The following is an 18,135-nucleotide window of genomic DNA, read 5'->3' on the forward strand; positions in this document are numbered from 1 at the left end:
AAATAAAAATTATTTGGCTACTAAAAGTAAAAGAATTACAATTCGGTTACTCCTTACCTACATAGACAAGAAAACTTTTTGCTATTAGTATTTGCAGGCTGTAGACATATTTAGTAGCTAGGTACACAGGTGTCATGGGCTGAATTTTATTCCCCCAAAATGTGCGTCTTAATTTGGCTAGGCCAAGATTCCCAGTATTGTGTGATCATCCACCATTTTGTCATTTGATGTGATTTTCCTATGTGTTGTAAATCCTATCTCTACGATGTTGATGAGGAGGGATAGGCAGCAGTTATGTGAACTCAATCAACAAGGTTAGATTGTGTCTTAAGCCAATCTCTTTTGAGATATAAAAGAGAGAAGCAAGCAGACAGACAAGGGGACTTCATACCACCAAGAAAACAGCACTGGGAGCAGAGGGCATCCTTTGGACCCGGGGCCCCTGCACCTGGGAAGACCCTCAACCAAGGAAAGATTGATGACAAAGACCTTCATCCAGAGTCAACAGAAAGCAAAAGACTTCCCCTGCAGCTGATGCCCTGAATTTGGACTTGTAGCCTACTGGACTGTGAGAGAAAAAGTTTCCGTTTGTTAAAGCCATACACTTGTGGTATTTCTGTTACAGCAGCACTAGATAACTAAGACAATAGGTCCGGAGAGGCGGAGGTTGGCAATGATAACTAGTGTTCTTCACACCAACACTCTAGGAGCACAGGTGAATATTCGGGAGGATTAATGATTTTGACAACCAAAAAACTCCTCCTCAGTAAAAGGGTGCTAAAGGCATCTGGATGTGGTCAGTGGCCCTCAGAAAGTGAGTCCAGGAAAGTTTTGTTTAAGAACACTCTGTCACTCTAAAGGAGAGGGTGTTACACTGTGATAATTACCTTGTGAGTGAGGTAGTGCTGGGGAAAGGTTGACAACAAATTCATCTTGTAATTAGAATCTCTACACCCATAAGCACCTGCAAGGAACTAGGATTCCTGCTGGGGGTACTGGCACAGCTTGAGGAGGAATATAGACATCCAGTAAGAAAGAGTGGAAAGAAAGGGCAATGGCTATTAAACTACTAACCTTGTGGCCCTGGTGAAGCAAAAGCACACAGACCTACATGATTGTATTGTAGAAGGTAGAGAACAGTTGGAGATTCTTATTCACTAATAAGCATCAGGCTCAGCTATGAATAAAACAGAGAACAAAATCTAGGCTTTGTCCTAAAGAGCTTACTTGTGACAAAAGCCATGGGGCTGAGGGAGTCTGACTTTGACTTCCTATGTAAAGTAAGGGGGGCAAAAAGAAAGCCCAGGATGAGCGCTTTGTTTCCATCACAAAGAAGAGCAATGTGTGTGTGTGTGTATAAGAGTATTTACATATCCACCTAAATTGTGGACTATATGACAAAGATGTTTTTTACAAGTATCCACTTACATTGGAACACCTGAAATTTACTGAGAAAATTAAAGTTCTATTGCAAAAATTTAGACTTTAGATTGATGACATCTTCTCAGGCCATATGGAAAATGCTTATGTGAAAACGAAAAGACAGAAGTAAAAGTTTAATATTGAGGATGGTTTAGAAAATGAAAACTCTTATGTTCCCTATATAAAAGCCACGATAGGAAGAATGTCTTCAGAGAGCCTAGGCTCCAAGGTTCAACCAAACGCCCAGCTCAGTCGGGCCAGCAGCATTCTTAATTCTCCCAATGGCCCTCCTGCTCTCTTTACTGACAGCCCTGGTGGCGTTCAGCTGTGGCCCTGCTCCATCTCTGGGTTGTGATCTGCCTCAAAACCACACCCTGGCTAGTGAGAAGACCATTGACCTTCTGGACCAAATGCAGAGACTCCCCACTTTCATCTGTCTGAATGATAGAAAGGACTTCAGATTCCCCCAGGAGATGGTGGATGGCAGCCAGCTCCAGAAGGCCCAGACCATCGCTTTCCTCCACGAGATGCTCCAGCAGATCTTTGAACTCTTCCATAGAAAGGACTCCTTTCCTCCTTGGGACACTACCCGCCTGCACCAGCTCCTCAGTGGACTCCTTAAACAGCAGAAAGACTTGGAGACCTGCTTCGTGCAGGCAATGGAAGAGGAAAAATCTGTCCTGCCCATTGAGGCCCCTGAAGCGGCTGTGAAGGAGTACTTTGAGGGAATCTGTTCCTATCTGAAAGAGAAGGAATACAGTGAGTGTGCCTGGGAAGTTGTCAGAGTGGAAATCAGGAGATCTTTTTCTTCATCGACAAACTTGCAAGAAAGGTTAAGAACAAAGGATGGTGACATGAGTTCATCTTGACTTCACTTACAATGACTGATATCCCCTATCGCACTTGCATGCATATCTTTGGTTATTTCAGAAGATGCTTATTTCTGCTCTAGTCACAATTTATGGAATTAAATCCAACAATTACTTTGAGAGCAGTATTAAACAAGTATATGTTAAAAATATTCAGCTCCAAGGACATCAGTCTTTAGGAGATGACTGTCCTGACTTTCCGTCTGCCTCTCTATTTATTTATTTATCTTTATTGATTTTTTCTGACTTGTTACCAAATTTGTAATATCTACATTTTTATTTTAAAAAATGCCACATTTACATTGTATTCAAATTTATAAAAACATATCCACTTTTCTGTTTTATTATTTATTTCATTGAATATTTATTATGTCTTATGTAATAAATTCTTATCAAAGAAAATTTCTCAAATTCATTCTTAAAGAATAAAATCAAAGCCCTGATTTTGTAAACGAAATTGAAGAACGGATGGTAAAATGTATTTACTCACTCACTCATCCTGTTTATGTCATATGTGTCAAATGAGTAAGTGACAGATTATATAATTGCCATCAAATCCAGGTGAATGAATCAAACACGATTCTTTCCGTGCTAGAACTTTCAGTAGTGCAGGGAAAGAAACATAAAAACAATACTGATGTGTACTTAATTTCAACTATATTAAATACTATTGAAAGAATTTTTTTTAAATGATGTTCTTACACAATAACTTTAGCTATGAAAGATGCTGGGAAGAAAAGGAAATATTAGATGTCCTTTCAAAAGTGCCTGGGAGACATGTAGTTTTATTGACAGGAGTCTTACCAGCTGTTGGATACACGGGTCTACCATGTGCAAAAATGCCATTGATGGAGGTATGAGTTTGGGATTTGTTTTTGTATATCAAATCATGAAAGCATGGGAATTGTTATAAAATATTTTTATAAGGTTATTTAGTTTTGAAAAGATTTACGGATAGAAACACTTTTTTTTCAGCAAAAATTAGTTGTTTCTTGTTTTTAGATAAATATAAGCTAAGCATTTTTATATAAGATAAAGGGAGAGAGAGAAATAAAAATATACAAAAATTCCATTCTGGCTAGAGCAAAGGAGAATAAAGAAGACCAAAGACACAAGGGAAAGAATAGTCCAAAGAACTAATGGACACAACTACCACAACGTTCACCAGACTGAGGCCAGAAAAGCCAGATGGTGCCCATTTACCACCACCTGGCTCTGGCAGGGATCACAAGAGAGGGTCCTGGGTAGAGTGAGAGAAAAATTTAGAACGAAATTCAAATTCACACACACACACAAAAGACCAGGCATGCTGGTCTGACAGAGACTGGAGAAACCCCAGAACATAGCCCCCGACAGCCTTTTAACTCAGTACTGAAATCATTCCTGAGGTTCATCCTTCAGCCAAAGATTAGACAGGTCTATAGGGTCAACGATAACACATGTGAGGAAGTGCTTCCTAGGTCAATTATGTACAGGAAACGAATGGACACAACAGCCGAGAAGTAAAGATGAGAATGCAGGAGGAGCCAGGAAAATGGAACAAATGGAAACAAGGAATCTGGGGTGGAGAAGGAGAGAGGGTTGACACATCATGCAGTTGGTAACCAAAGTTGCAAAACAATTTGTCTATTAATTGTTTAATGATAAACTAACTTGCTCTGTAAACTTCCACCTAAATCACAATTAAAAAAAAAAAAAAAAGAGGTTAGCAAGTGCTACTGGAACAACAACAACATATCTACCTATCTATCTATATAGATGATTTTAACGAAAAGCGGCTGCAGCAGTATATCGACAGGGAACTGCCAGAAATTCAGGCTGGTTTCAGAAGAGGACGTGGAACCAGGGATATCATTGCTGATGTCAGATGGATCCTGGCTGAAAGCAGAGAATACCAGAAGGATGTGTACCTGTGTTTTATTGACTATGCAAAGGCATTTGACTGTGTGGATCGTAACAAACTATGGGTAACATTGGGAAGAATGGGAATTCCAGAACACTTAATTGTGCTCAAGAGGAAAATTAGCATAGATCAAGAGGCAGTTGTTCGGACAGAACAAGGGGATACTGATAGGTTTAAAGTAAGGAATGGTGCGCGTCAGGATTGTTTTCTTTCACCATACCTATTCAATCTGTATGATGAGCAAATAATCTGAGAAGCTGGACTGTATGAAGAAGAATGGGGCATCAGGATTGGAGGAAGATTCATTAACAACCTGCATTATGCAGATGACACAACCTTGCTTGCTGAAAGTGAAGAGGACTTGAAGCACTTACTAAAGAAGATCAAAGACCACAGCCTTCAGTATGGATTGCACCTCAACATAAAGAAAACAAAAATCCTAACAACTGGACCAATGAGCAACATCGTGATAAACGGAGAAAAGATTGAAGTTGCCAAGGGTTTTGTTTTACTTGGATCCACAATCAACAGTCATGGAAGCAGCAGTCAAGAAATCAAAAGACGTATTGCATTACGTAAATCTGCTGCAAAGGACCTCTTCAAAGTCTTGAAGAGCAAAGATGTCACCTTGAAGACTAAGGTGTGCCTGACCCTAGCCATGGTATTTTCAATCACATAATATGCGTGTGAAAGATGGACAATGAATAAGGAAGACCGAAGGAGAATTGACACTTTTGAATCGTGGTGTTGGCGAAGAATATTGAATATCCCATGGACTGCCAAAAGAACGAACAAATCTGCCTTAGAAGAAATACAGCCAGAATGCTCCTTAGAGGCAAGGATGGTGAGACTGCTTCGGACATTTAGTCAGGAGGCTCAGTCCCTGGAGAAGGACATCACGCTTGGCAGAGTACAGGGTCGGTGGAAAAGAGGAAGACCCCCACAAGGTGGATTGACACAGTGGCTGCAAAAATGAGCTCAAGCATAACAATGATTGTAAGGATGGCTCAGGACTGGGCAGTGTTTCCTTCTGGTGTGCATAGGGTCACTACGAATCAGAACCAACTCGATGGCACCTAACAACAACAACAACACCTATATAGATAGATAGATAAATAGATGATATATAGGTGATAGATAGATAACATTTTTAATATATTTTGAGGTTGTATATAAAAAGAAAAGTATCACACTTGAGTCAATTTTGGCCCACAGTGACCCTATAAGACAGAGTAGAACTACCCCACAGGGTTTCCAAGGAGCAGCTGATGAATTCCATCTGCCAACCTTTTGGTTAGCAGCCAAGCTCTTAACCACTGTGCCACCAGGGCTCCTATGTAAGACTACACACGAGTAGGACATATAAAATGCTTAAACATTTAAACTTATTTATTTAAGAGGATTTGTTTAATGTTTGAATTAAAACTTTTAAGTGAGCCAATGGAAGTGCAAGTAGGAACATGGATATCAATGAGGTCAAAAGGAGGTAAAACCCCCCACCCCCCCCCAAAAAAAAATATTATCGTGTAGTCGATTCCAACTCATAGCAACCTTACAGGACAAAGTAGAACTATCCATAGGGTTTCCAAGGCTGTAATCTTTAAGGAAAATGCCTGCCACATCTTTCTTCTGGTGGGTTTGAACTTCTGACCTTTGGATTAGCAGCCGAGCAGTCAACCACTGCATCACCAGGGTTCCTCAAAAGATGTTGTTGTTAGGTGCCATCAAGTTGGTCCCACATCATAGTGCTCTATGTACAATAGAACGAAACACTGCCAGATCTTGCATCATCCTCACAGTCATTGCTATTTTTGAGCCCATTGTTGCAGCCACTGTGTCAATCCATCTTTTTGAGAGTCTTCCTCTCTTTCAATGGCCCTCTACTTTACCAGGCATGATGTCTTTCTCCAGGGACTGGTCCCTCCTGATAACATGTCCAAAATATGGGAGTTGAAGTCTTTCCATCCTCACTTCTAAGGAGAATTCTAGCTGTACTTCTTCCAAGACAGATTTGCTCATTCTTCTGGCAGGCCATGGTATATTCAATATTCTTCACCAACACCAGGATACAAAGGCATCAATTCTTCATTGGTTTTCCTTTTGCCTACTCCAGCTTTTGCATGTATATGAAGCGATAGAAAATATCATGGCTTTGGTCAGGCGCACCTTAGTCCTCAAAGCAACATCCTTGCTTTTTAACACTTTAAAAAGGTCTTTTGCAGCAGATTTGCCCAATGCAATACATCATTTGATTTTTTAAAAATTTTTTATTGTGCTTTAAGTGAAAGTTTCCAAATCAATTCGGACTCTCACAAAAACATGATAAACACCTTGCTATATACTCCTAATTGCTCTCCCCCTTATGAGACAGCACACTCCTCCCCTCCACTGTTTCCTTTCGTGTCCATTGGGTCAGCTTCTGACCCCCTTTACCCTCTCCTCTCCCCTTCAGACAGGAGATGCCAACATAGTCTCTTGTGTCTACTTGATCCAAGAAGCTCGTTCTTCACCAGTATCATTGTCTATCCCATAGTCCAGTCCAATCCCTGTCTGAAGGGTTGGCTTTGGGAATGGTTCCTGTCTTGGCCTAACAGAAGGCCTGGGGACCATGACCTCCGGGGTCATTCTCACTCAGACCATTAGGTCTGGTCCTTTTACGAGAATTTGAGCTCTGCATCCCAACGTTCTCCTGTTCCCTCAGGGGTTCTCTGTTGTGTTCTCTGTCAGGGCAGTCATCGGTTGTAGCCGGGCACCATCTCGTTCTTCTGGTCTCAGGTTGGTGTAGTCTCTGGTTTGTGTGGCCCTTCCTGCCTCTTGGCCTCATAATTACCTTGTGTCTTTGGTGTTCTTCATTCTCCTTTGCTCCAGGTGGGTCGAGACCAATTGACGCATCTTAGAAGGACACTTCCTACCTTTTAGGACCCCAGATGCCTGTCTCCAAAGTGGGATGCAGAACATTTTCTTAATAGATTTTATTATGCCAATTGACTTAGATGTCCCCTGAAACCATGGTCCCCAAACCCTCACTCCTGCTCTGCTGGCCTTTGAAGCACTCAGTTTTTTCAGGAAACTTCTTTGCTTTTGGTTTAGTCCAGTTGTGCTGACCTCTCCTGTATTATGCGTTGTCTTTCCCTTCACCTAAAATAGTTCCTATCTACTATCTAATTAGTGAAAGCTCTTCTCCCTCCCTTCCTCTCCCCTCTCGAAACCATCAAAGAAGATTCTCTTCTCTGTTTAAACTATCTCTCGACTTCTTAGAATAGTGGTTTTATAAGATATTTGTCCTTTTGCAGCTGACTAATTCCAATCAGCATAATGCCTTCAAGATTCCGCCATGTTATGAAATGTTTTACAGATTCATCATTGTTCTTCGTTGAAGCGTAATATTCCATTCTGTGAATATTCCATTATTCATTTCTCCATTCATCCATTGATATGCACCTTGGTGGCTTCCATCTTTTTGGTATTGTAATCAGTGCTGCAATGAACATGGATGTGCATATGTCTGTAGGTGTAAAGGCTCTTTTTCTCTAGAATATATTCCAAGGAATGGGGTTGCTGGACCTTATGATAGTTCAATTCCTTCCTTTTTAAGGAAGCGTCAAATCAATTTCCAAAGTGGTTGCACTATTACATCCTACCAGTAGTGTATAAGTGTTCCACTCTCTCCAAAACCTCTCCAACATTTATTATTTAGTGTTTTTTGGATTAATGGCAGTCTTGTTGGAGTGAGATGGACTCTCCTTGCAGTCTTGATTTGCCTTTCTGTAATGGCTAATGAGCCTGAGCATTTCCTCATGTATCTGTTACCTACCTGAATGTCTTCTTTAGTAAAGTGTCTGTTCATATCCTTTGCCCATTTTTTAACTGGAGTATTTGTGTTTTTGAGTTGAGTGTTTGCAGTATCATGTAGATTTTAGAGATCAGACACTGATCGGAAATGTCATAGCTAAAAACTTTTTTTCTTTATACTCGTTTGGTAAAGTCTTTGGATGAGCATAGGTGTTTGATTTTTAGGAGCTCCCAGTTACCGGGTTTCTCTTTTGCATTCTTTGTAATGTTTTGTATACTGTTTATGGCATGAATTAGGGCTCTTAGTGTGCACCCTATTTTTTCTTCCATGATCTTTATTGTTTTAGATATTATATTTAGGTCTTTGATCCCTTTTGAGTTGGTTTTTGTGTGTGGTGTGAGTTATGGGTCCTGTTTCTTTTTTTTGCAGAACGGATATCCAGTTATGCCAGCAGAATTTGTTAAACAGGCTATCTTTTCCCCATTTAACTGACCTAGGGCCTTTGTCAAATATCAACTGCTCATATGTGGACAGATTTGTGTCTGGATTCTCAATTCTGTTCCATTGGTCTACGTATCTGCTGTTGTACCACTACAAGCTGTTTTGACTACTATGGAGGTTTTATAGGTTCCAAAATGAGGTAGAGTGAGGCCTCCTACTTTGTTCTTCTTTTTCAGTAATTCTTTACTTATCGGGGGTCTCTTTCCCTTCCATATGAATGGAGCTGGTGATTTGTTTCTCCATCTCATTAAAAAAAGGCTTTGGAATTTGGATCGGAATTGCATTGTATCTGTAGATCACTTTTGGTAGAGCAGACATTTTTACAATGTTAAGTCTTCCTATTCATGAACAAGTGATGTGTTTCTACTTATGTAGGTCTCTTTGTAGGTATGTTTATGTAGGTATGCTTTTCCACTTAGGCAGACCTCTTTTGGTTTCTTGCAGTAGTGTCTTGTAGTTTACTATGTATAGGCCGTTTCCATCTCTGGTAAGATTTATTCCTAAGTATTTTATCTTCCTGGGGGCTACTGTAGATGGTACTGATTTCGCTATTTCCTCTTCGATGTTCTTTTCATTGGTGTAGAGGAATCCAACTGATTTTTATATGTTTATCTTGTATCCTGATACTCTGCTGAACTCTTCTATTAGTTCCGGTAGTGTTCTTGAGGATTCCTTAGGTTTTCCTGTGTATAAGATCATGTCATCTGCAAATAGAGATGCATTTACTTCTTCTTTACCCATCTGGATGCGCTTTATTTCTTTATCTAGCCTAATTGCTCTGGCTAGGACCTCCAGCACAATGTTGAATAAGAGAGGTAATTAAGGGCATTCTTGTCTGGTTCCCGTTCTCAAGGGGCATTCTTTCAGAATCTCTCCATTTAGGATGACGTTGGCTGCTGGCTTTGTATAAATGCCCTTTATGATGTTGAGGAATTTCCTTCTTTTCCTATTTTGCGGAGAGTTTTTATCATGAATGGGTGTAGAACTTTGTCAAATGCCTTATCTGCATCAATGCATAAGATCATGTGGTTCTCGTCTGTTGCTTTATTTATATGATGGATTTCATTATTTGTGTTTCTAATGTTGAACCATCCCTGCATACCTGGTATGAATCCCACTTGGTCATGGTGAATTATTTTTTTGATATGTTGTTGAATTCTGTTGGCTAGAACCTTGTAGAGGATTTTTGCATCTAAGTTCCTGAGGATTAAAAAAAAAAAAAGGATTATAGATCTGTAATTATGTTTTTCTGTGGTGTCTTTACTTGGTTTTGGTATAAGGGATACGCCAGCATCATAGAATGAGTTTGGGAGTATTCCATCCTTTTATATGCTCTGAAATACCTTTAGTAGTAGTGGTGTTAACTATGGTCTGAAAGTTTGGTAGATCTTTCCAGTGAAGGTGTCCGGGCAAGGGTTTTTGTTGTTGTTGTTCTTGGGAGTTTTTTTAATTCCTTTTCAAACTCTTCTTTTGTTATGGGTTTATTTAGTTGTTCTATCTCTGTTTGTGTTAGTTTAGGTAAGTAGTGTGTTTCTAGAAATTTATCTATTTCTTCTAGGTTTGCAAATTTGTTATAGTACAATTTTTCATAGTATTCTGGTATGATTCTTTTAATTTCGGTTGGGTCTGTTGTAATATTGTCCATTTCATTTCTTATTCAGGTTATTTCCTTCCCCTTGTGTTTTTCTTTGGTCATTTGGCCAATGGGGTATTCATTTTGTTAATTTTTTCAAAGAACCAGTTTTTGGTCTTGTTAACTTTTCAATTGTTTTTCTGTTCTCTATTTCATTTAATTCTGTCTAATTTTTATTATTTGATTTCTTCTGTTGCCTGAGGATTTCTTTTGTTGCTTTCTATTTGTTTAAGTTGTAGGGATAATTCTTTGATTTTGGCCCTTTCTTCTTTTTGGATGTGTGCATTTATTGATATAAATTGACCTCTGAGCACTGCTTCTGCTGTGCCACAAAGTTTCTGATGGGAAATGTTTTCATTCTCATTGGAGTCTATGAATTTCTTTACTCCATCCTTGATGTCTTCTATAACCCAGTCGTTACTGAGCAGGGTATTGTTCAGTTTCCCAGTGTTTGATTTTTTTTCCCCTGCTTTTTGTGTTATTGATTTCTACTTTTATGGCCTTATGGTCAGAGAAGATGCTTTGTAATATTTCAATGTTTTAGATTCTGCTAAGGCTTGCTTTATGACCCAATATGTGGTCTAGTCTAGAGAGTGTTCCATGTGCATCGGAAAAGAATGTATACTTGGCTCTGCTGGGTGGAGTGTTCTGTATATGTCTACGAGGTCAAGTTGATAGGTTGATAGTGGCATTTAGATCTTCTGCATCTTTATTGAGCTTCTTTCTGGGTTTCCTGTCCTTCACTGAAAGTGGTGTGTTGAAGTCTACTACTATAATTGTGGAGCTGTCTATCTCACTTTTCAATGCTGTTAGAGTTTGGTTTATGTGTCTTGAAGCCCCGACATTGGGTGCATAAATATTTAATATGGCATTTAGTTAAAGATATTTGTCCGTTAAGTGAAAATACTAGCTGCTGTAACAGTTAAAGAGAAAATTATCAATACATTGAACATAATACAGATTTATCTTTTTTTTTTTTTTTTTTTTCACATAAGAATTCAATGCAGGCATTCCTGGTCAGATGGCTTTCCTGGCTGGCTCTCTTCCAGACAGTGAAACAAGGATCTGGGTGTGCTATTTTTTTTTGGCTTTGCCATCTTCAGCATGTGACTCCAAATGTCTGTGGTGTTTGTGTCTATTCTACACAATTGTAAATGCAGAAATTATGTTGGATGACGTGGGGATGTTTTCAAAGTTCAAGTCTTTAAAGGTCCAATATCACTTGCACTCACACTTAGTTGACATGGATTTCTTCTCATGCCATACCTAAGTGTAAGAGATGTGGAAAAAGGAGTCTAATAGAATGACTGGTGGGAAGAGGACAAAAGTTCAGTGAATAAGACCAATGGTCATTTTTGCACTAAATGTACTAGTATGTTTTTAAAGGGAAAAAAAATACAATCATGTTCTTGACTGCACAAAACCAACAAAGCAAATCCTGACCCAAAGTCTGATTCCAGAATTTAAAGCCAGGGAAGAGGACATGGATGTCACTCCTTAGGGTACACAGCATCATTGACCCTTTGAAAGAATCATTCATGTTGGTTTCAATAGACACAGGTTAAGTTGGAAATTGGCCAAAGATATGAGTCAAGGACTTGGAACACATTGTCAAGTTTATGTTGTTTCCTTATTACCTGAGGGAGATGAAGAAAGTATGATCAGGCAGCTCCTTGAAGGTTCTTGAGTATCACTGAGAAGGCTGACATAAAAGTGGCAAGTGAGTCTTCCATACATCACCAGGTGTTTGTTTCCCATTCTAATATTATCAATTTCGCAAATGCAAACTTAAAGAAAATATCCCTGTAATGAACTAAAAAAAAAAAAACCCAGTGAACTAGTTGTTCTTTTTTTTAATACTCCACACAACCTCCAATAATAACTTCTCTTTTAGTGCCATGAGCAATTTTCAAAGTGTCTTTAGATCTATTATCCTCTCAAATCACATGTATCTAGTATGTGTGGATATCATTCTTTCTATTATGATCACGATTATTCTTTTCATGAATATTAAGCTCCTGAAATAGTAGGGACTGGGCCAGATGCCTAGGAAACAAGGTTAAAAAACCAAAGCAAAACAATAACAGTTGCCATCAAGTCAATTCTGACTCATAGCAATGCCTCGTGTACCAGTGTAGCACTGTGCTGTATACTGTTTTCAATGGCTCATTTTTCATAAGTAGATCAGCCAGGCCTATGTTCCAAGGTGACTCTAGGTGAAGTCCAGCTGCCAACCTTTTGCTTAGCAGCCAAGCTCTTTAATGTTCACACCTCCCAGGGACTCTAGGAAGTAAAGAAAGGTAAGATAATTTCTCTCCCCACAGACTACTCATGGGGAATATACTAAAGGGAAAATAGGTCTGGTCATCAAAGGCTATGTTCCTGTCACGTAGAAGTGAGAATATAGTCGTGCTCAGTGTATAAAGACTTAGTATATTAAAAAAGTCACAATCGATTTGGAGGCAACCAGTATGGGTAGTATATAAAGAAAAATGACAAAGTTAGCAGTTAAAAACTTTTGGCCAAGGACTCAGAATCCAACCTCTAGGTATTCCACCAGAAGTAGTGCTCTAATTATGAAATGTCATAATTTTGGAAGTCCAACTGTAATGAAGCCCACATTGTGAATATGGGTGGAAATGGATGGAGATAAGAAGAAGCAAAGCATAATTAGTAATTCTTTGTGAGAAATTCTAAAGAATTGCAGGATAAAGTTAGGTAATCATCACTTAGTGTTTGGTGAAGATCTATCTAAAAACAGAAGGTCAAAGTCACTGGTGGCTCCATTTCTATGCCTATTTGTACTAGTTTACTACTCACCTCATTCTTTTTCCCCAATCCCTTCCCTTCAGTTTCTACACAAACACTGTTCATCCATTTGGGCACAACCCATATCCAAATGCCTTTTGTTTGAGTGTATAACACACTTATAATGGATTTTGATTCATATACATGGATTCATAGAATATTTACTTTTTTGTTTAAGATTTTTTTTCACTCAGCACAATTTTCCACATGTGAAATTCAGGTGCATCTTTGTGGGGATTTAAAACATCAGGCTACCAAAGATGGAAAGAGTAGGAATCTATAGAACTGAGGCAGCCTAACTTCTCATAAATTAAAAGGAATGAAACCTGAGTTTGTGATTGAAGGTGAAAGTTAATTCTTCACTTAATAAAGTTCCATATGTATCCAGATTTGAATTTAGAACAATGATGGTTCTCTTTGAATTGCTAAGAATTGGCTTGGATAGGAACCTCTGAAACTTATTTGGGAAATTTCAAATTTAAGGGGAAAATATACAAAGGAAAATTCAAAGTGATGATGCTTTCTAATTAAAATTTTTTTTTTTTTTTTTTTTTTTTTTTTTTTTTTACTGAGGGTGCTATTACTCCTAAGGTGTAAACTGCTTCTTGGGAGTGTGAATAAATCTTAGATATTTCAATGGTTTGAGTTTCTTCAAAGCTCAGCCCTATCCAACAAAATCTTATACCTTCGTATTTATTTTCTCTCATGTTTCCTTTGGTATCCTATGAGAAGCATGGACATTGAGTTGATGGCAGGTACACAAAATTTATGCAAGATTAATGGAGGATTTTCTCTCTATCCTTTGCTTGATCTAGAAGTCACATCATGAGAGGTCACCTCCTCATACTTACAGGTTGCCAATGGCTGCCTTGTGAATGTTTCACAATAAGCATTGAACCTCAGTGCTTTTGAGTGTAACTTGGGATGGGAACTGTAAATACTAGTAGTGTGTATTTGAATATTTACTATTCTAATTTGTTTACCTATCAATAGTAACTTCAAGTGCTGAAGAGAAAAATGTCAACAATATCTGGATGAATATCTCCAAATATCAGAGTTATAAGTTATTTTCTCATACCACTTGTCTTAGTTATCTTGTGCTGCTATAATAGAGATACCACAAGTGGATGGCTATAACACAGAGAAATTTATTTTCTCACAGTCTAGTAGAAACTTGGACAAGTCCAAGTTCACGGTGTCAGCTCCAGGGGAAGGCTTTTTCTCTCTGTCGGCTTTAGAGAAAGATCCCTTGTCCTCAAACTTCCCCTGGTCGAGGAGCTTCTCAGATGTAGGTACCCAGGATCCAAAGGATGCGTTCTGCTCCTGGTGCTATTCTCTTGGCGGTATGAGGTCCCCAACTCTCTGCTTGCATCTCTTTCCTTTTATCTCTCAAGAGATAACGGTTGGTGCAGGCCACACCCCAGGGAAACTTCCTTTACCTTGGATCAGGGAGGTGACCTGAGTAAGGGTGGTGTTACAATCCCACCCTAATCCTCTCAACATAAAATTACAATCACATAGTGGAAGACAACCACAAAATACTGAGAATCATGGCCTAACCAAGTTGACACAAATTTTGGGGGGGCACAATTCAATCCATGACACCAGTCAAAATTAAAAGTCAAATATGCTAAAAATAACTTAAGAAAATAATTTAATTTTCAGTTGTTTGTTCTTTTTATGACCTAGATGTCCCCCGAAACTATTGTCTCCAGCCCCTAGCTCCAGCTGCTCTGTCCCTCAAATTGTTTGGATGTGTCCAAGAAACTTCTTAGTTTTTGCTTTCACTCATGGAGAATATACTAAAGGGAAAATACTTCTGACTTCCCCTGTATTGTGCGTTGTACTTCCCTTCACAGAAGTTGATTCTTGTTTACTGTCTAGTTAGTGAAGTCCCCTCCTGCTCCCTCCCCACACTCATAACCATCAGGAAGGTTTTCTTCTGTGTTTAAACCTTTTCTTGAGTTCTTAGAATAGTGGTCTCATACAGTATTTGTCCTTTTGTGACTGACTAATTTCATTCAGCCTAATACCCTCCAGATTATTCCATGTTGTGAGGTGATTTGCAGATTCCTTATTGTTCTTTATCATTGCATAGTATTCTATTATATGTATGTATCATAATTTGTGTATCCATTCTTCTGTTGACGGGTACGTAGATTGCTTCTATCTTTTTGCTATTTGAACAATGCTGCAGTGACCACAGGTGTACCTATACGTATTCGTGTGAGGGCTCAATTCTCTGCACTGTATTCCTAGGAGCAGGATTGCTGAATGATATGGTACTTCTACTTCTAGCTTTTTAAGGAAGTGCCAAATTATTTTCCAAAGTGGTTGGTTGTACCATGTTACATTCCTACCAGCAGTGTAAAAGTGCTCCAGTGTCTCCAAAATTTCTTGAACATTTTTTATTTTGTGTTTTTTGGGTTAATGCCAGCCTTGTTGGGGTGAGATGGTATCTCATTGTAGTGTTGATTTACATTTCTTTAATGGCTAATAATGATGAGCATTTCCTCATATGTCTGTTAGCTGCCTGAATGTCTTCTTTGGTGAAGTGTCTGTTCATATCCTTTGCCCATTTTTTAATTGTGTTGTCTTTTTGTTGTTGAGGTGTTTTTAGAGATTAGACCCTGATTGGATATGTCGCAGATAAAATTTTTTCCCCAGTTTTTAAGTTCTCTTCTTGCTCTTTTGGTTAAGTCTTTGGATGAGCATATGTGTTTGATTTTTAGGAGCTCCTAGTTATCTAGTTTCTTTTCTGGTGTTTGTGCATTGTTAGTTATGATTTATATACTATTTATGTCATGTTAGGGCTTCTAGCATTGTCCCTATTTTTTCTTCCAGGATCTTTATCATTTTAGATTTTATATTTAGGTCTTTGACCCATTTTGTGTTAGTTTTTGTGCCTGGTGTGAGGTATGGGCCTTATTTCATTTTTTTGCTGATGGATATCCAGTAATGGCAGCACCATTTGTTAAAGAGACTGTCTTTCCCCCATTTAATGGACTTTGGACCTTTGACAAGTATCAGGTGCTCATAGGCAGATGGATTTAGGTCTGGGTTCTCAATTCGGTTCCATTGGTTTATGAATCTGTTGTTGTACCAGTACCAGGTTGTTTTGACCACCATAGTGGTATAATAGGTTCTAAAATCAAGTAGAGTGAGGCCTCCCACTTCAGTGATGTTTTACTTATCCAGGGCCTCTTCCCTTTCCATAGGAAGTTGGTAATTTGTTTCTTGATCTCATTAAAAAATGGCACTGGTGTTTGCGTAAGGATTGCTTTGTATCTGTAGATCACTTTGTATAGAATTGACATTTTCAAAACGTTGAGTTTTCCTATCCATGAGCATGGTATGTTTTACCAGTTAGGTAGGTCTCTTTTGGTTTCTTGCAGTAGTGTTTTGTACCTTTCTTTGTATACATCTTTTATGTCTCTGGTTAGATTTATTCCTAAGTACTTTATCTTGTGGGCTGTTGCAAAGGGTATTGATTCGGTGATTTCCTTTCAAAATTCTTTTTGTTGGTGTAGAGAAATCCAACTGATTTTTGTATGTTTTTCTTGGATCCTCAGTTGTTTATTCTTGATAGATAATCTTTAAGTATTTCATTCCATTGCTATTATATATTTATGTAAGTTCCTTATTTGCCTATGTGATTTAACATACTACAATGTATATAGGTAAATTAATTACATGAAAAATTACTCAGCAAACTTAGTTACAAAGTTAAAGGTTAATACCTTTTGAATTTAAATTTTAGCTTAAAATTTTGATATAGTCATTATTAACCCTGCATTCAATAAAAAGAATAAATTTTACACTTCCTCATTTTATGTATAAAACACAAATATACACGTAATATATAAAGAAAAACGCAGTAAATCTGTGCTATTAAAATCATGGGGGGGGGGGACGTTCAGCTGGGAAAAAAAAATCAACAGACTTCCAAGAGAAAAAAAAATAATGGTTGAGAATCACTGCACTACAAACCCAAGTAGAGAGTGCATAAAGAAAAGCAAAAAAGAGAAGTAGAAAGTAAGGGGTGGTCATTAAGAAAATAGAAACTAGTGCATTTCTTATTTAAAACACAAGCCCAGAGGAAGGTCTTCAGAAAACCTGGAGGCCCAGGCTCACAGACTCGTCAGCGTTAACCAAGACGGCACCAGCTGCGAGATCCCCAATGGCCTTCTCTTTCCTTTTGCTCATCGCCCTGGTGGTGCTCAGCTGCAACTCCACCTGCTCTCTGGGCTGTGACCTGCCTCAGAGCCATAGCCTGGCTAACAGGAGAACCATGATGCTTCTGGAACAAATGAGGAGAGTCTCCACTTTCTCCTGCTTGAAGGACAGAAATGACTTCGCATTTCCCCAGGAGGAGCTTGATGGCAACAAATTCCAGAAGGCTCAAGCCATCTCTGTCCACCATGAGATGATCCAGTAGACCTTCAACCTCTTCAGCATACAGGCCTCCTCTGCTGCCTGGGTCACAGCTTCCTGGACAAATTGTTCCCTGCACTTGATCAGCAGCTGAATGACCTAGAAGTCTGTTTGATGCAGGAGATGGGGATAGAAGAAACTGCCCTCCCCCTGATAAATGAGGATTCCATGCTGGCTGTGAGGATGTACTTCCAAAGAATCACTGTCTGTCTAACAGAGAAGAAATACAGCCCTTGTGCCTGGGAGATTGTCAGAGCAGAAATCATGAGATCCTTCTCTGCAACAACAAATTGGCAAGAGAGGTTAAGAAGTAAGGAAGGCCACCTGGTTCCATAAAAAAAAAAAAAAAAAATTCTCATGGACTGTACACACTCTGTAATTATTTCCCAAAGTTCAGCCATTTTGAAGACTCTCATTTCTGCTATAATCAGGACAGGAATTGAATCAACTTTGGCAAATGTGTTTTCAGGAGTATTAAGAAACGTTGCATTCAACTACATGAGCACTAGTTCTTTACATGTTACCGTGCTGATGTATCTATTTATTTATCTATTTAAATATTTTTTACTTATTTATTTAGCTTTTTACATATTTAACTTATTTTTTGTTCACATCATATCATGTACACCTTTACTTTGTGCATAAAATTATATTCTTTATATTTTGCTAATTTATTATTTTGCTTCATTCATTAAACTTTTCTTATACAGAACTTCTTGTATTTGTTTTCTCTTTAAAAAGGAAACAACAAACATGATTGTGTAGTTCAATT

The 18,135-nt window shown here is 38.5% G+C and overlaps 1 protein-coding gene and 1 pseudogene across 1 annotated transcript; both read left to right on the plus strand.

Moving 5' to 3' along the window:
- Positions 1-1,703: 1,703 nt before the first annotated feature.
- Positions 1,704-2,291, plus strand: LOC126083395 (interferon omega-2-like). The gene has a single exon (XM_049897105.1). It carries the CDS (start codon positions 1,704-1,706, stop codon positions 2,289-2,291), a length of 588 nt encoding a protein of 195 aa, XP_049753062.1.
- A 14,818-nt stretch (positions 2,292-17,109) lies between these two features.
- Positions 17,110-17,699, plus strand: LOC126082400 (interferon alpha-5-like; annotated as a pseudogene).
- Positions 17,700-18,135: the final 436 nt, after the last annotated feature.

This window comes from Elephas maximus, chromosome 9, assembly GCF_024166365.1.
Source record: "Elephas maximus indicus isolate mEleMax1 chromosome 9, mEleMax1 primary haplotype, whole genome shotgun sequence".
Lineage (NCBI taxonomy): Eukaryota > Metazoa > Chordata > Mammalia > Proboscidea > Elephantidae > Elephas > Elephas maximus.

Coding starts and splice junctions, on each gene's coding strand:
- LOC126083395 (XM_049897105.1), top strand. CDS start 1,704: ATGGCCCTCCTGCTCTCTTTACTGACAGCCCTGGTGGCGTTCAGCTGT.